The sequence below is a fragment of the Nylanderia fulva genome, unplaced genomic scaffold (assembly GCF_048542155.1).
Source record: "Nylanderia fulva isolate GAGA-0341 unplaced genomic scaffold, ASM4854215v1 Scaffold10, whole genome shotgun sequence".
Lineage (NCBI taxonomy): Eukaryota > Metazoa > Arthropoda > Insecta > Hymenoptera > Formicidae > Nylanderia > Nylanderia fulva.
This window is the reverse complement of record NW_028189193.1, coordinates 3,160,339-3,181,685: the sequence shown is the minus strand read 5'-3', so window position 1 is coordinate 3,181,685 and position 21,347 is coordinate 3,160,339. Positions and strand designations below refer to the sequence as shown.

At 41.6% G+C, this 21,347-nt stretch overlaps 1 protein-coding gene across 1 annotated transcript; it reads right to left on the bottom strand.

The window, feature by feature from the left end:
• Positions 1 to 12,089: 12,089 nt before the first annotated feature.
• LOC114931971 (chymotrypsin-1-like) lies at positions 12,090 to 13,858 on the bottom strand. The gene is made up of 4 exons (XM_085481538.1): positions 13,658 to 13,858; positions 12,874 to 13,184; positions 12,516 to 12,770; positions 12,090 to 12,375 (listed from the first exon to the last, which is right to left on the bottom strand). Exons 1-4 carry the CDS (start codon positions 13,701 to 13,703, stop codon positions 12,229 to 12,231), a joined length of 759 nt encoding a protein of 252 aa, XP_085337664.1. The 5' UTR covers positions 13,704 to 13,858; the 3' UTR covers positions 12,090 to 12,228.
• Positions 13,859 to 21,347: the final 7,489 nt, after the last annotated feature.

Below are 21,347 nucleotides of genomic sequence, written 5' to 3'. Positions count from 1 at the left end.
GTGCGAGGGAGATGCAAGTCCGTAGGGCAAAGTTTCTCTTAATAACTATGCCGCGTAGCTTGGCAATCGAGGCGTGAACGCGAGATACGGATTAAAGGGAGAACTTTACTTCGGTTCTCCTGCGAGAGAGTAAATTCTGGGAGGGTAAGTATTTTTCGTTATATATGCCGCAGGAAAACGATGGCGCGACATGCGGAGGAATGAGAATTTTCGAAAAAGAGGGGGAAAATGATTACATCGAGAGGAGACAGCAATTTAATTTTCGATTGATGTCATAAATATGAAAAACTGTGTAATAATTCAAATTCCTTCCACGGAGAGAAGTCTCGTTTTATCAAACCGGTCTTGATGGGATCGCCTGTGCATCACATCAAATATTACGACGAGATTATACATTACATATGTACATTACATATGATATAAAATTCATCTCGGTTCTCTTGCATTAATAATTTGGTTTAATTAATTTGACGTCGATTAAATTTAGCGATTCCGCAATTGTGGCTAATAAAGATTCAGCACAATCGGTGGACGGAAAGAAACGCGTTGAAAAGTTTATTGCAGCAACATTTGCAAGACAAACTATTTTTGCGTGGGCGGGCCGTTGCGTGTGACAGATTATTAAAAAGTTGGATCTCTCTCGCGCTGAAATAATCTGGAGGTACGTTAAAATCGGCCGGAGAACGTTTCATGTACCTAGCGTGCCATCCAATCAGCAACGCAGCAGCAAGCCAGTTACAGATATCCAAGCGTAGCAATTACATACGTTACGTTGCGAGCACAATGGAAATTCGCCAGACTGTTTGAAATTCGAATTACCGCATGGATATCTTGACGCGGGAGTTGCACGCGTCGGGGTTACATCAGAACTCAGTCATGCGCGTTTTAACACGAAAATATCGAGCCGCGAATCATAAATTTCGAATCGCGTAAATGAAAAGCAAACTATTTTTATCAACCATATATGTATCAACGTGTCCCACATACGTTATTGCTCGATTCCTGACAGTTTTATAGATAAGTGTTTCCTTCTCGCTGAGAATGTCAAGTTTAATCAAATAATATATCGCGACTCTTCGGACGCACATATCATTATTTTATATCTTATAAAATACTCTATGAAATGCCGTAATAATAAAACGTTAACGCAAGTTCTTAATGACTTTTACAAGTAGATTTGTTCTGTCGTTATCGTGATGTGTTATCGGACCAAGAATACCATTACTATTTTATCGCGAGGAAACTGTCGAATGAAATTGCAAAGATCGCCGCGGAAACGTCAGATTATTACATGCAACACGGAAGTGTTTCACGAGCGATAAAAGACAGTAGATGACATCAAGGGAATTGATCGTCGACGAGCCGTCTGTGATCAGGAAGCTTCGAATATCGTTTTAAAATGAATACCTATGCGACGTTAATAGTCGGCAATTTTTATGGAGGAAGTTGTCATTTTTTGCGAGAAGCAGATTTTCGTCAGCGGTTTGTAAAAGTCGGAACAGAGGAAAATAGGGACTCGCCCGTTAGGTAGACGATCTCGTCGATCGAAGCTCATCAGGGAATGCTGTAAAATGGGTATTGGTGTTATAAAACCAGAATCGCTTGGGGGAGAATTTTGACGATGGGGTAGGACGCTCGCGTCTCTGGCGCCAGCCCGGAAACTGCAGTGTTTATATCGGCAATTAACAAGTTTGTGTACGTTTGGGTAAGTCACCCCTCGTTGGCGGCGTACTAACGATTGTCGGCGTACAACGCTAGTGACGATATATATATATATATATATATGAAATTTCGTAAAAAACTGTCAGCGGAACGATAATACAATCGCTCTTGATTCACTATGAATTTCCTTTTACGATCGCGCTCACGAGATTAAACGCATGAATCTTTCAACAAATCTACACTTCTATACCGTTCCAATTTTCTTTCAAATTTGTTTTAGCGAAATTGCAGAGTGATTTCGGAACAACGGCAAATTTTTATTTAGTGGTCCGATTTACGTGGAAAAAAACACATCGCTACTTTTCTTGAATGGTGTTACAAGAAGAAGTTAAAAGAGATTGGAATAAAGTAGTTTATCAAATAAATTCTTACTAAGTTTTATAGTATAATTTAAATTACGATATAACACACACACAGACTAATTTTAAATATCTTTCTTGATTCTTTCTGGAAACGCAGTGGTTTCATTTAATTAAAAAGTTCTACTTTTAATCTTACCATCTTACATCATTTTTGCCCTCCAGTACCAATTCGTTCCAGTGTAATTAATGAAGTGTCGGCGGCAGAGTCGCCGCTACATATTTCACTGATATCTGGTGCGCAGTGCAAAGACAATAATATCGCCGTCATGTCTCACGTTGGAATAAAACGACAAAAATTCCGGTTTGGAGAATCGCAAGGATTTCGAACCCTTACTATTTTTTTGCATTCGACGTGATTCGTAGCGAAATCTCATTTCTTTCTACGAGACCCGATTTCGATATGTTCCTACTGAGAAAGTGGAAAGTCACAGAGAGAAAAAGGGAGAGAAAGATACCTTCCCACGCATTGAAAGGTCAATATTTGACAAGAAGACGGCGGTCGCGTCGAGTGTCAAGAAGGGATGTCAGGCAGAATGTCGCACGCCCTGGCGAAAAAAGAGATCGTACGCAAAAGCAATCGTAATATCTTGACGAAGCGCGATACGTGTTTTTTTTTTCGAGTCGCGAGAACGCCGGGTTAAGTTACCTTTCGGCTGACGCGCAGGAATATCTTTTGCTTCAAAAAATTAGTAGATGGGAAACATTAAGAGGTTACTTTTTTGTTCTGAGAGAGCGGGAAATTGCGGATCTAAGGGTTGGCTCTCTCTCTCTCGGAGACGAGGAGAATCCCGGACGGACAGAAACATAATTGCTCGTCGAGTCGTTCACGCGCGAATCTTTTTGATATGCCCACCAACCCTGATTGCGAATGTGATTTTCCCGGAAAGCTGATTACGGATTAAGTTCATTCCGGTCTGAGGGCCCAGATAAAGCAGGATATTCGCCAATTTTTATATCCGCCACTTTCGCTAATCGCAGCGGTATCCTTTTTCGTAGTTACATTTTTAAATTGCATGGGTGATTATCGCGAGCTGTCAAATGTTTGCAAACGCGAGCTAAATTACTTGTGCTTTTTGCACACTCGTATTTTAAATTTTCCAAGCTTCGCAATAAAAAAATATCCGTTTGCTTTCATAATTTAAAGATCTCCCCGATTCTCAGTTTGCTTTCGGTGATAATGTGCGAACTCTATCCAAAAATGCGCTACAAATATTGGGTTTATCCGCATTTTCTATACGACTAGCCATCGGATCAGAAGACTGAAATCTCGCAGCTTTTTTGTGCCGTTGACGCCGTCACGTTTGCAACGGGTGCCTACGACGACGAAGTCGTCCTTCGATTTCCATGACAACGGACGCGAGCTTGAATGCACGTCGTTTAGGGGCGATCGACAGGCCTCTGGCCTCTCCATATTCAACGAGCGAAATTCCCCGGCCTCTCCGTCACTACGACGATCTATCGTCGACTCCTTAACGTCGATCCCGAAGTACCTACCCGCCGTTGTGCCGAATGGCGGGCTTTGTTGTCACATGACAATGGCTTCGCAGAAGTCCCACTTCGTTTCCTCGTACACGCGAATTATTTTGTATATCGCGGAACATTATTGCTCGGAATGTTCAGTCGTTCTGAGAATTTATTAAAAATTTAATTACGGCGATACCGGCGCAACGCGCCGAGGAATGTCGATCGATATCTACTCTGATCTATAGTACAAATACAGATATTAACACGAAATTAAATTAGTTTGACACAATAATTGTCTGTATCACTTTGAGCTTTTTATAACATTTTTATTAATATTATTACAGTAACGAAAATATTTATGAACGCAAAATTCAGATTTTTATTTTATTGAAAATAAATTTTGTATGCATAGATGCGAGGTAAGAAATTATTTTTAAAATAATTTTTAAGCTTTATTTTTTTTTTCTTTTTTTTTAGTATACGTGTAGTTGGAAGTCGTTCATCGACACTCCTACGTGAAGGAACGGCACAAAGATATTCTTGGCGGTCGTACGCGGATGCGAGTACAACACGTAAAATGAAAACACGTGCGATGTCCGATGTTATCGTCTCTTGGCGCCGCACTCGAGGAATCTTCTCCTCGTACGATTTTAACGGAAGTTCGCAGCGAGAAATTTAATTCGAACCACACGTTGTCTCTTCAAAGCGTCCTGTAGATTGCCACTTCGCGTGTATGAAATCGTTCTCTTTAGAGTTTAGAGCTCGTCTGTTCATCTCCATCGCCTAACTTCCGTTTCAGATAGCGCGTGACACACACATGTCCGCCTCTTAATTAAGAACATTCCTACGCATATGGCATACATTCGTGACGTTTAGTGTCGTTTCTTGCTCTCTCTTTTTTCGGCCCACCCAAAAGTATAATATATTATATAATGAAAAAGACTTTTTTCATCAATATTTAAAGAGAGCGAATTGTAAAATACTTGAAATAGATTTTTGCCATTCAAAAGACAGTCCCATAATAATGAACGAAGAAGTATCTGATTCAGCTCGGGGAGCAAGTTTTCACGTTACCGAGCAGATAAGAAATGAATCATTCGACTCGTCCGATCTAAATGAATAATCGGTCGCGCAACCTGGCCAGCCAAAAACGAGCAAGTGTCCGTTCGATTAATCCGCCAAAAACGAATAAACGAACAACGGGTTTTGCTCGATTTGCCTTTTATACGTTTGTTGGATTGCTCGGCCGGGTGTGACGCGCACGCGACCCTATATCCAACGAAAACACCCGTCCCGTTAAACGCTATAAATCGAGAAACGAAACGTGGCTCGATGGCTGGTTCGCCAGAAATTTACTGGTCACTCGCAGACTGCAGCGTATATATATATATACGTCCTTCCGTTTTTTCGCGATCGGTTACACGTAAGCGTAATGAATCTTATTCGATCTTCCGTGAAACGGGCTCTCGCGGGTTTTGCACTCAGCCGCTCAATGCGGCTCGTTAACGTGTCTCTTAATCACGATCGTCTCGCGAACAATGAGCTCAATCGACGGAAAAAGTGGTCGGCCGTGGCGGCAAATAATAAATCTCCGGTGTCAGAAACAATGCGATGCGATATACGAGACGGAAAGAGGCGCGCGAGTTCGCCCACGCGACTGACTCTCGGACCGTCGATATTCATTCGGACCTATCCTTTGCACCGTCCTCTTCTCTCGTTTTCTCACTTCTTTGGTCTTTATTCGAACGAAGAGGGACGGAGGAGAGCGAAATGGAAAGGTGGAAAAATTGTCGGTGATCAATTTTGATGTGTCGATAAAAAATGCACGAGTAAGCACCTACCTTTCTCCGTCTGGATTTCGCGAGAGGGATCGATATTTACAAAAAGAGTGAGTGAGATGAAATAAGTAAAAAAGTCGCCGCGTCATTTATTTCGTCATTGTATCTCCGAATTGTTTCTCGCATTTGCATGAATATTCCCGAGCGTGAGAGAGGTTTCTCCGAAATTCTCTTTCGGCGGGCGAAAGTAGATCGATAATCGATACGTCGAGGGGCCGGTTCTCTAGGTTGAAATTGAATTGTGAACCGCCGGTGTAATTGGCTCGAATCAAGGCGCGTATCCCGCCCTCTGGTTCGGCCCGAGGGGGCGGATAAGGAGCGATTAGGGCAGAGGAGAAGGATAAGCGAGGACTTGCGCGTGCACTCTCGAGCGCACTCGCACACATTTCCTCGGATACTCGTGTGCGAGAGAGGGCCACTCTTCGAGGCAGGCCTGTGCAGCGAGGAGACAGGAAGAATTTCATGCTCTGCGAAGCGGGAGACTCTACCCGAGGGATTACCTCCAATTGATCCGGTCCTCCTTTCTCGCTCCTCGATAGATCCTTCTATCGTTCCTCAGTCGGTCCTCTTCCTTTTCCCCTATCGCTTTGTGAGCGCGCACACGCGTCGCAGAGGCGAAGGAAAAAGTGGTATAGATGGAGAAAAGGAGGATGTGCGCTATCTGTTTCTTCCTCTGGCCATTGTTCGCGCGGGAAACCAATAGCGGGAAATACATCGTTAGGAAGCGACAGGAAGGAAGGAAGGAAGGAAGGAAGGAAGGACAAGGAACCGCGGCATAGTAACGACTCTCAAGCAAGGGTATCCTTTGTGTCGGAGCTGCTGCTCTTTCGAAGGGAAAAGTTGGAGCGCGACAACCATGATGGCGAAGTGGATGGATGCTCGATCACGCCTGATTTCTTCCTCTACGACGGCCTCATGTTTCATCTCCGTGTCTCTCTTCGAAAGAAGAAAGCTCCCTCGCGAACTTACAATTCCTTACTCTTCCGACATTTTTTCCCTTCTTCTACGCCTCTTTCCGCGACGAGCTCCTCGCGCCAATTAAAAGAAGTGACTCTCTATTCTCACGCTCGACAAGACGAAGCCCCTCGGAGTAGGTGCTGCACGTTGACAAAGTGACAATTACGCGGCACGCATGCACGTTCCAATGGCGGAATTGGGGGTGTTGCGAAACCCCCGTGTATTTCGTAGTCACGTGCGGTCTCGTGTTACATTTTCATTCGGCTAATTGCCTTTTCATCGGATCCCCACACGGCTTAACGCGAGTCCCTCTCTCTCTCTCTTTCTCACGCACGTTCTCTTTTCCATTGACGAGACTGGAACGAGGCTTAAATCACGCGACCCTGACCGTCGGCGCAAATTGGAGGCTCCCCTCGAAACCTGAATGGCGCAATACTTACGTTAGGATGTTGAGAGGAGTGCTCTTTGCTCCCTGAGAGAAAGGATTCGGATTGTGGAACTGGAAACGTTTTGATCTATTTCGCGAAGGTATTTAGCAAGGTTTCTTTTTCGCCAAGTGTTGATTATAAATTTGCGTGTGGTTGGAAAATTAAATAAATATGCTCTTTGCTTTCGGAAAGAGAGGATTCGGATTGTGGAGCTAGAAATGTTTTCATCTATTTCACGGAGATTGTTAGCAGGGTCTCTCTTTCTCCAAGTGTGCACGTTAACTTTTACAATTGTTATAAATTCACGTGTGGCTGTAAAATGAACAAATATATACTCCACGTTTTATATTGAAAAAAATATGCTACTTGGAATTGTTGCACTCGACGTAATATCGGATTATTTTATATGTCGCATAAGGCTGTGATTAAGCCAAATCCTCCTCTCTCGTTCAGCTCAATTGCCTCCGAAAGACTTTTAATAGCGGTGCCTCTAGGGATCTCGACTCTCGGCGCAAATTGGCGGTTTTCCCTGCCGAAATCGACGCTGTTCCCCGATAATGAGAACGTGATACATGTCGCGATCAAACGCCTTTATTTTCCTGAACATTGACTTATAAACGCAGAATCTTAATCAAGATCCGTATAAACAAGTTCAATCATCTTGAAATAAATATATTTTTATAATTACTTGTTACGTAATTTGTCAAAATTATGTATCAATTATTCCATTTTCAATCTAGACTGGTAATTCGACAGATGTGGCACTTAACACAAAAATATGAAAAATAGTAAATGATTTTAAATAATTTTCAAGTAACAAAAATTTGACACACGAAACATTTCCATCTAATCTCAAAGAGCAAAATGCAGCAGACAAGTATCAGGCAATGTATAACTAATGCTCAATCAAACTCTGTCGGGAAACGCGATCGGGTCTTTGAGATGCGGAAAAGGAAGCAATTGTGTAGATCGAGCTCCTTCGCTCCGGAATGTAACGAGACGACTAACAATTCGAACGAGCGTGTACGCGAAACAGCCGTCGCTTCATCTCTAATTCAGTTGAGTCGCGGATGATCAAAGAACGAAAAACACGTCTACCACCGTCGTTCCCTAGGTATATGGTTTCCGGCGATCGAGGCTGCGGAACTTGGCGAAGAAAGACGTTTTCAGCAGATGAGAAGATCCGGAAGGAGAGCGCAAAAATAAGCGAAAGAAGAGGGGAAAATTTTGCGTCTTCTCCTCCTTTGAAAATCATGGATGGGGAGGATTCGTCGTCGCCTGCAGCGACTGCTTCTTCGCCTCTTGTTGCGCGCCCAGTTTACTCGACTTCTTCTTTATTTCAAGTGGACTCGATTATATTCTCATTTCGCCGAACGTTTCGTCGCACTGGACGGCTGCCAAGATAATTTCGGCGCGAGAAGAGCCGTTTCGCGGCGGATAATAAATGCAATCTCGACTCCCTCGCCGTCTCTTCACTGCGGCCTGGTAATCGTAATTATGGATTCGCGGAAGAGGCTGCACGACCGGAGTGAATCAAGAGCATAGGTGTGTATACAGGGTGTCCGGTAACGGATCAACGATTACAAATGGATTCTTTGGTCAATTTGGGAACGATTTTTCCTCAGCGAAAATGTCGAAAAAGGTCATCATTTTTTACAATTTTCCAATATTTGTCATTATGTATCTTTATAACTAAGCCTCGAATTAAAATTTTATTATAGTAAACTCTACCTGAAATTAACTGAAGAATGAAGAATGAAAAAAACCCATTTTTTTCAATCGCTTATAACTCGAAAATTATTGATTCTCAACATTTTTGCTAAGGAAAAATCGTCTCCAAATTGGCCAGAGAATCCGCCCTTAATCATTGGTCCGTTAGTTACCGGACACCCTGTATATTTCTTCTAAGAATTGCGAGCTTTTGTACTTACTGACAATTCTAAGAATAAGATGTCGTTTTTTTATCCCATCTTTTAGGGTAAGACTTCATTTAAGCTAGAATATAAACTGTAGTACAAGATTTTATATATGGGATATATATAATATAGAAACTATATAGTATTTGTTAACATGTACAGTTTGTTAAAAGAGCGCTACAACTTTTTAATACCATATTTATAAAACATATTTGCTCAACTGATTAACAGAGATAAAAAATTCTATTTATTTAAAACACGATTTCGCATATAGCTTTTTATCTCGTATGACCGATTTCAAGAACTCGTGGTAGATCGAAGCGAGTCTGATACAAAATTGACCTCGCATTTTTAATACTATACTTAGAAAAAGTATTTGCCGAACTGATTAACAGAAATAAAAAATTCTATTTATTTAAGACACGATTACGCATACAGCTCTTTATCTCGTACGACCGATTTCAAGAACTCGTGGTAGATCGAAGCGAGTCTGATACAAAATTGCCCTCGCATTTTTAATACTATACTTAAAAAAAATATTTGCCGAACTGATTAACAGAAATAAAAAATCCTATTTACTTCAAATACGATCACGCATGGCTCTTTATCTCATGCGAACGATTTCAACAATTCGTGGCAGATCGAAACGAGTCAGATAAAATCTGATGGATAGTCGAAGCTATCGCGGTGACGCGTTACAATGTAATTAAAAAAAAAAAAAAAAAATTATCCTCGCATGCGATGCCGGTACAAAATACATTAGTCGATACTTTACTGCAGCTAATAAGCTAATAAGGGAACGCGACCGGAAATGTAATCCCCCGGCGGAACAAATCTCCGTAGCAAAAAACGAATCCGTGATTATCGTAACGATCTCTTCGTTTTCTCGTTCAGCGGACGCGGGAGAGGGAGAAGAGCGACATTCCACATCCCGGGCACGTATATAGAGTCGAATTTATTCGCGAACGGTGTTACGCCATTGGACGCCCGGAAAGCATTATTTACCTTGGTAATTACAGCGAGGCCGGTTCCACGCCGCCGGTGGCTCGCGAGCCACAAATTATCGAATGCAAGCTTTCGTTTGTTTTCGGCGGCGGAAGGGCGTGCCCGGGTCCACCGACGAGAATCGTTAAATCCTCTTTACAATCCGTCTCGTAATTTTTCGCGAACCAAGGTCGACTTGGCCGGGTCTCTTCTTTCCTCGACGACGACGTCGCCGAGCCGGAATAAACGCACTCGGCTGATTCTCTTCGGATTTTATGCGCGCCGATTTCTCCTACGTTAATAATCCCGACGTCAGCTGTACGTATATGACTGCTCGTTCTTCCTTTCGATCGCGTATTGATTCGTTTCTATATACGACTGTCATCGTATTAATTTTGCCAGAGTAACGCGTCTTTCGAGAGCGTAATACCCTTAAGTGATTCAATTGGATTTAATGGCATAACTGGTTTAGGTGACATATTCGTCGCTAATAAATTATTTTCAATTAAAATCGAATATTAGGCATTTATTTCGTCTGCCTTAATTCTAGGACGCATTATTCCTTTTACTTTAAACCAAATAATATCTTTAATGGCTTTCTCTTTTAACTTTTCGACGATCTCTCATCCCTCTCTTCTTAACTTTCTAGTATCGCTAGCAACTTTGCCACCGGATTTTCCGCCGCAATATCGATATATTATTAACGACGTGAGGGATATGGCATCCGATATAATCCGATTTCGTGCGGTGTGTTACCACGTGGTTGCGTCCCCGAAAAGGCGAATCGCGCGGTTTGCGGGCTTAAAGAAATCTTAGCCGACAGCTCGCAATTCCCCCAGGAAGAACGTACGAACGCAGCCGAAGGAAGACCCACGTGAACCACCGATATTCGCAGTCTGGTTCTCCCGCGTGCAATCTTGGAAGTAACTCGAGTCGCGAATATCGCGGACGAGACGTTCCCGATGAGATGCGAGGGAAGTCTTACGAGCTCGCCTTAAGCCCGAGACTCTCTTCTTTACTCTTCTTAACGAGCAGCTAGAAGCAGCTAGTCGCGGTAATTGGATCGTTCTCCGATCGAAACTCCTTTATGCGCCGCGATGCGGCGAGCAATGCGGTCTTCCTCAAAACCGCCGGAATGTATATACGAGAGACGAAACGAGGGGTCACGCTAACGTTATTAACCCGTAATCGAGTTTCGGGCAAACAATGAGGCGGTTTAGACAAGTCGGTACCCCTCTTGCGATATCGTGCCCTTCGGCACCTCCGATCCTTCGCTCCTCCTTGAACCGCTGAACTTAGTCACCCTTCGCAAGAAGTTCCGGCCTTCTTGTAACGTAAACTTCTCATGTTTAATCGGAGAAACTGGGTTTCTTCCTCCCCTTTCTTCCCATACAGAAGAGTGACTTAATGGGGTTTTTAAATATTTATTATGTCGTCAATTGGGTTGCGAAGAAAAAACAAAGTCGCTTTGACAGATTGAAATGAAATTGTAAAAGGTCAATCAGCTATATATAATATAATACATGTAATTTAATGTCACAATATATGTCTTAAATATCTTATGATCATTTAAACATTTTGTCTAATGTCATTGGCAGAAATTCTGCGCTACGCTTTAAGTTAAGCAATGTAAGGACTTTTGCAACAACATTCTGAAAACGATTATTTGATCCTTAATTAGGTAGATTCTTCGGAATTTGCCTATTAATTAGGTAGCTTCGTTAGAAACTTACGTCGGTCGGAAGGAATTTGGCAATCGTCAGCGTAAAAGATGCAGAAGCAATGGAGAAATTACTATGATGATCGATGTACCAAGTCTGGAAGTGGAAGAGAGAAGACGCAAATTTATGGGAAAAGTTTACAGTCTTTGCGAACTTTATGAAATGACGTGGCTGTAACTCTCTCTCTCTCCCCTCTCTCTCTAAGATGTTTTCAAAAAATTATTTTCTTATTAAAAATATATGTATCACAGGGTGTCGTGTGTGTGTGTGTGTGAAAATATTTTAATAATAACATATACATATTTATAAATTAAAGAAAAAATCATGCGCGACTGAGCAGTGAATATACAAAAATATTCAACTATAGAAAAAGAGGAAGTGCGGCAAAAGTTTATATCATAATTCGTAAAAACATGAATATTAATAGAGTAACTAATGGCATTTATAAAAGAAAAAGTAATTAATTTAGATAAAATAATTGAATGGATTTTTCTACATCATAAAAAGAGTAAGTTAAAATATATTTTATAAAACAAAAATTTATTTTCTTTATTTATTTCGTAAGAAATTATATTTAATTAAGAAGAATTGAATTATATTACGTTTTTTTCAATAGGAATCACATTTCATATACTTATTAAAGAAAAAAAATGCTCTAATAAAATGAATTATAGTTTATTTGTTATTAATAGGAGTACATAAGAATTTTCTCTATTTTCAAAATGCAATTGACATAATTGCATGTCTCTCCACATTGCAAGAGAATTATATACAATGAAACAATCAACAATATATTTTTTGGGTACACATAATATGATAAATCGGATAGCCTTATTTTAGATTAAATTTTTTACAATAAATGACTGGAAATAATGGGGAACACTAATGTAGACATCAGGTTTACCATCAGCGCCGCAATATGTAAACGAGGTAGCAATACCAACTTGCCTGCCATTAGCGATCAGAGGACCGCCATGGTCACCCTGAAAAATATACAGAAACATTTTTTATTTCATTTTATCTTGTATTCTTTTAGCAGTTGAATTGTACAAGCTAGATTAATCTATCAGAGTAGAGCAGATCATTTTTAACCGATGTGTATTCAATGATGGATGTTACTCACTATGCAAGTACCAATTCCGCGACGATTGTAGGCACACAAATGGGCGCTAGTCAAAGGTTTGCTAGCATAGGTCTGCTGGCATTCGGACAGCGAGATTGTAGACTGGGTCATTTTTAGAAGAGTCTGTGGGTATATTGGATCCTCATACCCCTTCCAACCCCATCCGGAGAAGGTAGTTGGCGTACCAGTAGCTGGCAAAGAAAAGCCCAAAGGGATGGGAGATTGATATTTATTGTATTGAATTGGCGATGCAAGCTGAAACGAAGAAAATTGGTAAAAAATGATTGAGATAGAAGAAACAAAGTGAGAGAAAAATCTGTTGAACCAAAGTATTGAATTCTTTAATATATCGACTTACAGTGATCACAGCAATGTCATCCTGCATATCAGATACTTTGCCGGTAAAATTTGGATGTATTGTGATGTTTTGCGCAAAGTAGACGTCCCCTCTAATGGAGTCGATGGTCCCGGTGCGAACAAAGAAATCGTTATTGGGTAGCTTTAAGTTGAACACGCAGCTGGCAGTCGTCAATATCTTGGTGGAACCAATGATAGAACAACCGCATCTGTGTTCACCGTAATAATTCAAAGAGCATTGCCATGGGAATTCACCTGGTGCGGCAGGCGTACCACCGAAGATCGCCACCGAAGGTTCGTCAGCGAACGTCTCTACAATCAATGTACATCATAATTATACAGAGTATTTAGAAAAAGATAAAATCTTTTACGAAAATTTAGTATGTCTCAAAATAAGTTAAAAAGTCTTAATAAACATAAGGCCACAAATGAGCCATTTTTGGGATATTTGCAATATCTTATATATAACTTAACTTACCTATAATTTAATTTAATTTACCTGTATTTACATGAATAAAATAATAAAAAATAATAATAAAAATAAAAATTTAAAACAAAAAATATTATTAAAATAAAACAAAATACATAAAAATAAAAATATCTCAAAAATGATTTATTTGCGGATTTAATATTTATTAAGACTTCTCAATTTCCTTAAAATATTTAAACCATTTTTTTTCAACATCCTATTTATGACTCTTATAAAACAACATATTAAAATGTTTATCAAAAGCAAAAATAACAAAAATATCATATTTTGTTGAATACAATGTAGCTTTACTTACGTTGCGTAAAAATTCCAATCAACAAAAAAACAGTTAATGACAGCATATTGGATAATTAATGCGAGACGTGTCGAATGATAAAATTAGGAGTGAAGACAACAGCCTTTGCTCCCTTCTGATATATGGGATTTATATCTATGTTTGACCTTGGCGAACAACTGTTCACATTTCTTACAGTAAATAAACGTAATGAAATTCAGCATTTTGATGAGACAGATATAAGGTAATCAAAATTGTGTAAACTTAATGTAGCATTTGAGTTAAATGAGAAAGAATGATAAAACATATTGAATTGATAACATCTTTAGAGAGAGAGAGAGAGATGAGAGAGGGAACTTAAAAACTGAAAAGTAAGAATCAACATCAACCGGATGACATAAGAACATATATTTTAAAATAAGTACACATCTTTGCTACCTCATTTACTTCTTCGTCAACTTTACAAATCGCTACCGAGAATCGCCAGAGAGGGACCTCTCTTGTGGTATTTATAATACTTCCGCGGACATATCATTGCTTTAATAACGTCACGCTGGTAATAAAGCGCTTGAAATATTGCCGGGCGAATTTTCGCGCGGCGCGCGAGAGTCGAATCGTGTCGCATATAACCAGACGCAATTTTTCTCGTGATCGCGGGCAAGGTATGAAATAACGAGATTTCGCTATCGGCTTTGAACAGAGATCGGGGCGAGAAGTGAACTCGCTGGGAAACATCATGGAGGAACGGCGGGTAGTGATGAGCCAGCGCCGAAGGGATTTCCATAACCGAGTCGACCGGACGCGGAGTTGCCTTGTCGACCGAGCTGTCGCTGCAACCGGTGCAAGCGTATTCGATTTTCACGGATCACATCGCCGGAAACTTATTATTCTCCGGTGGAAGGGACAGGGAGAGAGAAAGAGAGCGTGAGGGAGAAAGAGAACGAATACAAGTAACAGGTAGAAAGAGAAACAGAGAGAGAGAGAGACAAGATTGACCCGGCGATGCACGTGGAATCGAGAGACAAAAAGCAAGAGTCCGATACACCGTACGTTTCACAAATAGACCAACGGCGTTATATACGCGTGACACGATAAAGACCTTATCTCTCGAGCGCGCACTTATCCTCTGATAAAAATATCCGAGGTGCTCTCGCGAAGTTTGATTACGCAGAAATCAATTTTTACGATAACCCGCGATGATGGACGTTCCCTGTAACTCGAACCTTTAGCGCGAACGCCGATCAGAATCTTCAATTAGAAAAGTAAACGTACCTCCGGCATTGAAATTCGTTCAATTAACCGGCGGAGTCTGCATTGCTCGATAATCAATTGAAATGGTGCTTTTATTACGTGAGAGAGAGAATCCTTCTCTCTCTCTACCGGTTCCCAGAGTTCCTATATAGGTACCGTCCACGGTGGCCGTCGTACGTCTCATTGTCGACGGGAGGATCACGATTTCGTGACTTCGTGAGCGCGGGGCTCCTTCGTAAATGGTGGGCGTATCGATCGTTCGGCCTCGATGCCAATAAGATCCTTAGGTAAATCCGAAATCCTAAGCCGATGAGATGAGTCTCGAAGATCAGCGCGCGCAAAGACCGAAAGACTCCGACCGGCGGACTAATCCTAATTGAGTCGCCTTATATAAGTCCGACCAGTCACTCGTACCTTTCCCGTTCTTTCTTCCTTTCTCATTCATCCCCCACCCAACCCTCGCTTCGCAACCCTATATCGGCGCTATCTATCGACGTTTGATACCGGGTATTTTCCGCCGCGCCGAGGTATAACTTCTATGACGGATTTCAAAATTGATTTCTCTCGGCCTCGAGACGAACATTTCCCGGTCGCGATGTCGTAACTCGAAGTCGTGAAAACGAGCCAATCGGAACGGTTGCGATGCCAGCTTGCTTATTCTAGGCAGAGGCCGGGGTGAGTTATATAACGCTGGATGACGAAGTGGAAGACTTTGATTAAACTTCTATCAGCCAGTGTTTTTCCAGGCGGCTTTATTGGCTGTCGATGAAGCGCCAGGAAGGAGAACTCGTTGGTTGGTCTTGCTTCACGCTCTCGTTTTCTCTATCTCTCTCTCTCACTCTCGTTTTATTTTTATTAAGATTGATTTAAGATGGATTTATTCGGGATATTGGCTCGCGTTAGCTGCACCGTCTCGTTCCACGTACAATACGGCAGAACGAATAGAGATAGAAAGCTCCGAGAGTTTTTTTCTTCTTCCTCCAATGTTACTTCTCTCCCGCGAATGCCATCTCGTTCCCGCTCTGCAACAGGTTTCCTCCGACATTCTAATTTTCTCGCGGGAAAAAAAAACAAGAAGAAACGAGAGGAAAAAATATACGAACGAATGGAAGTCGGAGAAACGCGGTTTCCACGCAATATCTCGTTTCCTCGCTTTCTCTCCCGCGTCGCGTCAACATCGTCGTCATTCGATCTGCCATCTCTTCCATCAGATTGTCTCGTCTCGCGCGCCTGTAGCAAGTGTACGGTATCCAGGGTCCAGGGGAAATAAAGTACAGCCGATGGGTACAGTCGTGATCCTTTGATCCATTGTCTCGACGAAGGGGATGCTAGGCGTTGTCGAGGAACCCCCGGGGAGTCAGCCGACGCATCGCGAAAAGGCGAATTCTAATTTGACGAATGAGAAAGTTTCAAGGAGGTCTACCTCGAAACTTCTCCCGGTGGCACGCGACAAAGAGCGTCAAAGGCGGCAGAGAGAGAGAGGAGAGCTGTTACGACATGTATAAAAAAAAGAAGAACATCAGACGAATGACAGAGGCCGCAAAGCGTTACCGCGTTCAAAGAGAGTATATACATATACCTAGAGACAGGAACACTGTATTCACGTTTCACGAGTAATGACGTTTCGCACTTCCTCGGCGATTTTAGCCCGCGACGTCGTTTAAATCGCGTCATATGTCACAATTATTGCGAGTCTTCTTACGATTATTTATTCTCCCTTAATGTTTTTATATTTTGTTATTTCAATATTGAATAAAATTACAAATTAATTCATGCTCATGCTTCTAATATTTTTAATCGCTAAATGGGTTTTTGAATTTCTCAACGCGCGTCGTAGAATTTTATTTAAACGAACAAGGCGGATTTCGAAGAACCTCGTGTCTCGAATCATAGATGATTGATATACGAACGAACGATAAGGAGCGTCGTTCTTTGAGACACACATCGAGAACTATTAGGATACAAACCTAAGGGGAAAAAAAAAGAACGCGCGTACAGTGCGAGATATTGTCGCGGGATCGATCGAGGCGCGCGACTTCAAAGCTCGCGCGAGAAAATAGGAGAGAGAGAGAGAGAGAGTCGAGGGCGCATGGAGGCGAACACGAAAACCCGGCGCCGCGTAATTAATAACCGTTCGAGCGTGGGTGTCGTAAAGTGGCTGTCGTTAGTCGCTCGTTGAAACGGCGCCTCACAGGCTGGCTGCGAATCGGACTGGCTCTCTCTCTCTCCGTCGCGTATTTCTCGCGCTTATTCGCCTCCTTTTGCCGACGAGGGCTCTGAAAAAAACTGATTGCCTGATTTAATAACGTTTCACGGCGGCACGAAGGACCCCGAGATAATTATCTTCTCTTATAAGACGCCTATTGCTCGGGCGAAAGCGAATCACGCGACTACCGCACGTTGCACCACCTTCGACTTTAACATCGCCATAAATCATCTTAACTGTTCGCTCCGAGTCTCGTTCGGTAAACGATATCCGTTTTGTATTTGTATAGTTTCTCGCAATTAAACATTCCGCGGAGTAAATATAATATCGCGTTGTTTGATTTACACCGCGTAATAATGGAGATTTATATTGATCTTGCGCACATGGTGTCATTAATTTTTAATTGAATATCTATGAAGAATGCGATACGTATATATATAACATTGTTTAAAGCTGGTTATTATTTGACTCGCGCGAAAATTTATTTCGCAGATGTAGTGGATTAAGTTCACGAACCTCTCGGATGTATGTTGGAATTTAAAGAATGATTGCCTTTAATTCTACGACGTGCAAATATCTTCCTCGGCGCATTAGCATAAGGATAATAAATGCGCGTAGTTTCTACGCTTGTTACTTTCTTATCGTCCTTTTTCATCTCGTTGCTGCATGAATGCACGATTCCACCTAGTCTTCGACGTTCTCGCTTCTTATCGAATTAATTGTGGTATAATCATTATGCCGAACAGTTATGATTCATAAATCGTATATTCAAGCTATTATTATCGTAAGATTTGACAATACCGTTATACCGCGCAACGACTTGTAAACGATCGAATCACGAAGACTCTCGAATGGAAATCGCTAGGAAGAGAGATGATTTGTCTGAGTCGGTCTTGAAGAACAAAAATTGAAACCGGTAAATTTATGCCGTCTTTCGTACACTTCTACACATTCGTTTTTCGTCAAACTTCTCTACGAGAGTAGTATCAAGCTTACAATAAACGACAGCTGTCTCTCTCTCTCTCTCTCGAAAAAAAGAACTTGATATTGTGTGTTTGCGAAGCCTCTTAAATATAAAAACGATAACGCGACAGTCTTCAGTCGCACTGATTGCTTGAAACGAAAGCTGTCCCAGCATGTTTCTTCATTTTAAGAAAATCGACTCTGTCATACATGTAGTACATATATCTTGGGGAACTGCGCGAGCTTCCAGAAGGAATAAGCTTGGCGGGTCGTCATGCTCGATGGAAATAACGCAGTCTTGTTTCGTCGTCGATCTACAAGACGGCTGCTAGCCGGTTCCTGCAAATTGGAAGAGGCAAGGACTTCTAAGCCGCTTCCCGCTCGAAGACGAGAGAGCGGAAGCGCCGGAACGTCCGGATTGCAACGGCGGGTAATTTCGCGTCACGTCGCGTCCCTCTGCAAGAATGAAAGGAACGCCTCGATCTCCTTCTCTCTCTCTCTCTTTCCTTCCCTCTATCGGATCGATGCCAATCGGCATGGTATCGATGGCCGGCCGCCCGTAAAATTGATTCGCTTCCATCGGCTCCCTCGGGCTCGACCACGAGCCGCAAAATCTCGTGGGAACTGAAAGGTGCTTCCTTACTTCTTCGTCGCACATCCGGCCCCTTGATCCGTCTTACTCCCTCCCTTCCGGCGTATAGATCGCGCTACGTGTTTTATTTTCTCTCTCTCTCTCTCTAGTCGTGAAGAGAGTCACGACCCTTTCCTCCTGGCCAGGCTGCCCGGCGCCGCTGTTTGCTTTTCCGAAAGTGGTCCGACAGGACAGACACACACACGCACACCTTTCCACGCTACAGGTCGATAAGATTTGTCCCTCGACCACCGAGTGCCCGGTTGCACCGCGACATGGCACCGTTCCCTCGAGTCCCTCCCAAGTACCATTTTATGACCGATAAGTCCCAGCGAAGATGGCGAAATATTTACCATTGCCTTTCCAACGGCTCTTTGTGCCTTTATTTTCTTTCTTCGCGTGATTGTCGAAGACGCAAGAAGAAGAACGTCCTTGAAACATTCTACTTTTGCCGGCGTGAAAAGTTTAGAGAGCACGAAAGAACTGCAGAATGCTTGTCAGATACACACATCTGACATCGAGAGAGATTGTTTCTTTACTATTTCTTGATGGACAACGGATATAATATTTACGATATAATATTTATCTTTAAGAAGACTGTATAGCAAGAAGAGATTGATATATATATATGTATATATAAACTTTCACTCTTTACAGGAAAAAATACATAGAAATTTATAGAGTGAAAGAGAGGAAAGGAAAAATATATTCGATATAGAATAAAAAGAATTTAAACATTTCCATGCGTCGTAGTCTAATAAACCGGTAATATAAGCGTGGAGACTGCGAGAGCTGCTCGTAAAATAGATTCAAAGATATTCGATGGGACATCATTACGCACACACGCCTTATAGCACTTAAGGAACGGCGACAGCCGTAAAAGCGAGTCTCTTAATTTAAGGCGAGCTCAGTTTCTACGCCGATATCGCGGCCGGGATTATGTGTTTTCTTTGGAATACCGTCTGTCAAAGTCCCTCTAGTTAGCCGTTATGCGCGTACGCGGATCGTAAGGACGTCGAATCGATGATATCTCACGTATATGATTCTTTAATGATACTTTATGCCGTGCGCAATCTGAGAAACGTCATATTCCGCGAAAAGACCAGGTGATATCCCTTAAATCAGAAATGTAATCCGTGAAATGTATTCCGATACCGCGCGCGTGTAAACGGTGTAGCCGAGAGAATTAAACAGAACGGAAATCACAGACTTCTCAAGGACGTTTAGGATCCCCTTAAGATCGGACAGACTTAAGATTGGCCATTTAACACAGTCGCGTCTTGCTCCTGCTCCTCGGAAATACTATCGAATATCCTTATCACGTATGGTTGCTGCTCGATCCGTATACACCACAATAATGTGTACTGCCTGACCACGTGATACACGCATCCATTGAGTATTTTTTTGTGCCACCACCAAGAATTGATGCTCATATTTTGATGAAGATCCATCAACGAAAGCTTAAAGCAAACGGTTGTTATTAGTTTGACAAGAGTAACTTGTTTGATTGTTAAATAGAACGTTTGTTCCAATGTGCGATATTTACCAAACTGAGGAATGTACCGAATACAGAGGCAACAATAGCCACTGCTGTCAACGTGTGCGTGATTACGAGCAACTCTATCCCGGCTATGATGGCGATTAATATAACGCCGAAACCAAATTCTATTAAATACGACCAGTCGCCGCTCATGTCCACCTGTCGGCCAATTGATTTGTCGAATTTAACGCGAACGATAATGCTTGTGAACGAGCGTCGACCAACGATGGCCAACGCGTAATTTATTTCATTTGTTATATAAACGTTTCTTTAATTTTATTTGCAAAGAGAGGGTGGAGGCAGATTATACCAGATCAGAATACGCAATGGCGATACCGAAGAGCTTCATGATAACGACGGTGATTAACGATAATGACACTAGACCAGTAGCATTCCAACCCTCCACTTTTGTCATGGATAATAGTGTCAAAAGCAAAAGCACAAGTGCCACTTTCTATGAGTAATAGAACTATCATTTTTAATTAATGCTGTCACAAACCGCAGCAAAGTTTTGTATTGATTTTTTATACGGTATTAATGTAAAATCCATTTTTTACCACAAACGTAGTTAATATTAATTGGAGATATAGCAGCTTGCAACATTTAAGTAGCATGAAATGAAGAATAGCCATCAGTAAATAAAAGATTCTGTAAGAAATATAAATCGATACTTTTGTAAAATTATTTAATTGCGAATAAAATATACTCACGCTAGAATAACGATTGTTACAATTCGTGGGGATAAATATGTCTTGATGATTGGTCTGCGATAATTATATACAATTTACATATTAAAGTAATACATTGTATTACATATTAATTAGCAAATTTTACCTAAAAATAATGAGAAATGTCATTCTGTCATAAAAATGTTAAAATTATTATTAAAGATTAAATACACAGAAAACTCAGTAAGAGCATATCCAATAAATAAAATTCATTCACTCTTAATTATCTGTACCTACGAAAGTTCTATGGCCGCTACTGCAGCATAAAAAGACTTGTCGAGAACTTCGAAAATACCGACACCGATAAAGCAAGCTCTACGATTGGCTCTATCCTGAAAAATTCCGGAGTAACTGTGTTCGAAGCAGCACATCGCACGGGGAGTTTGAGTTCG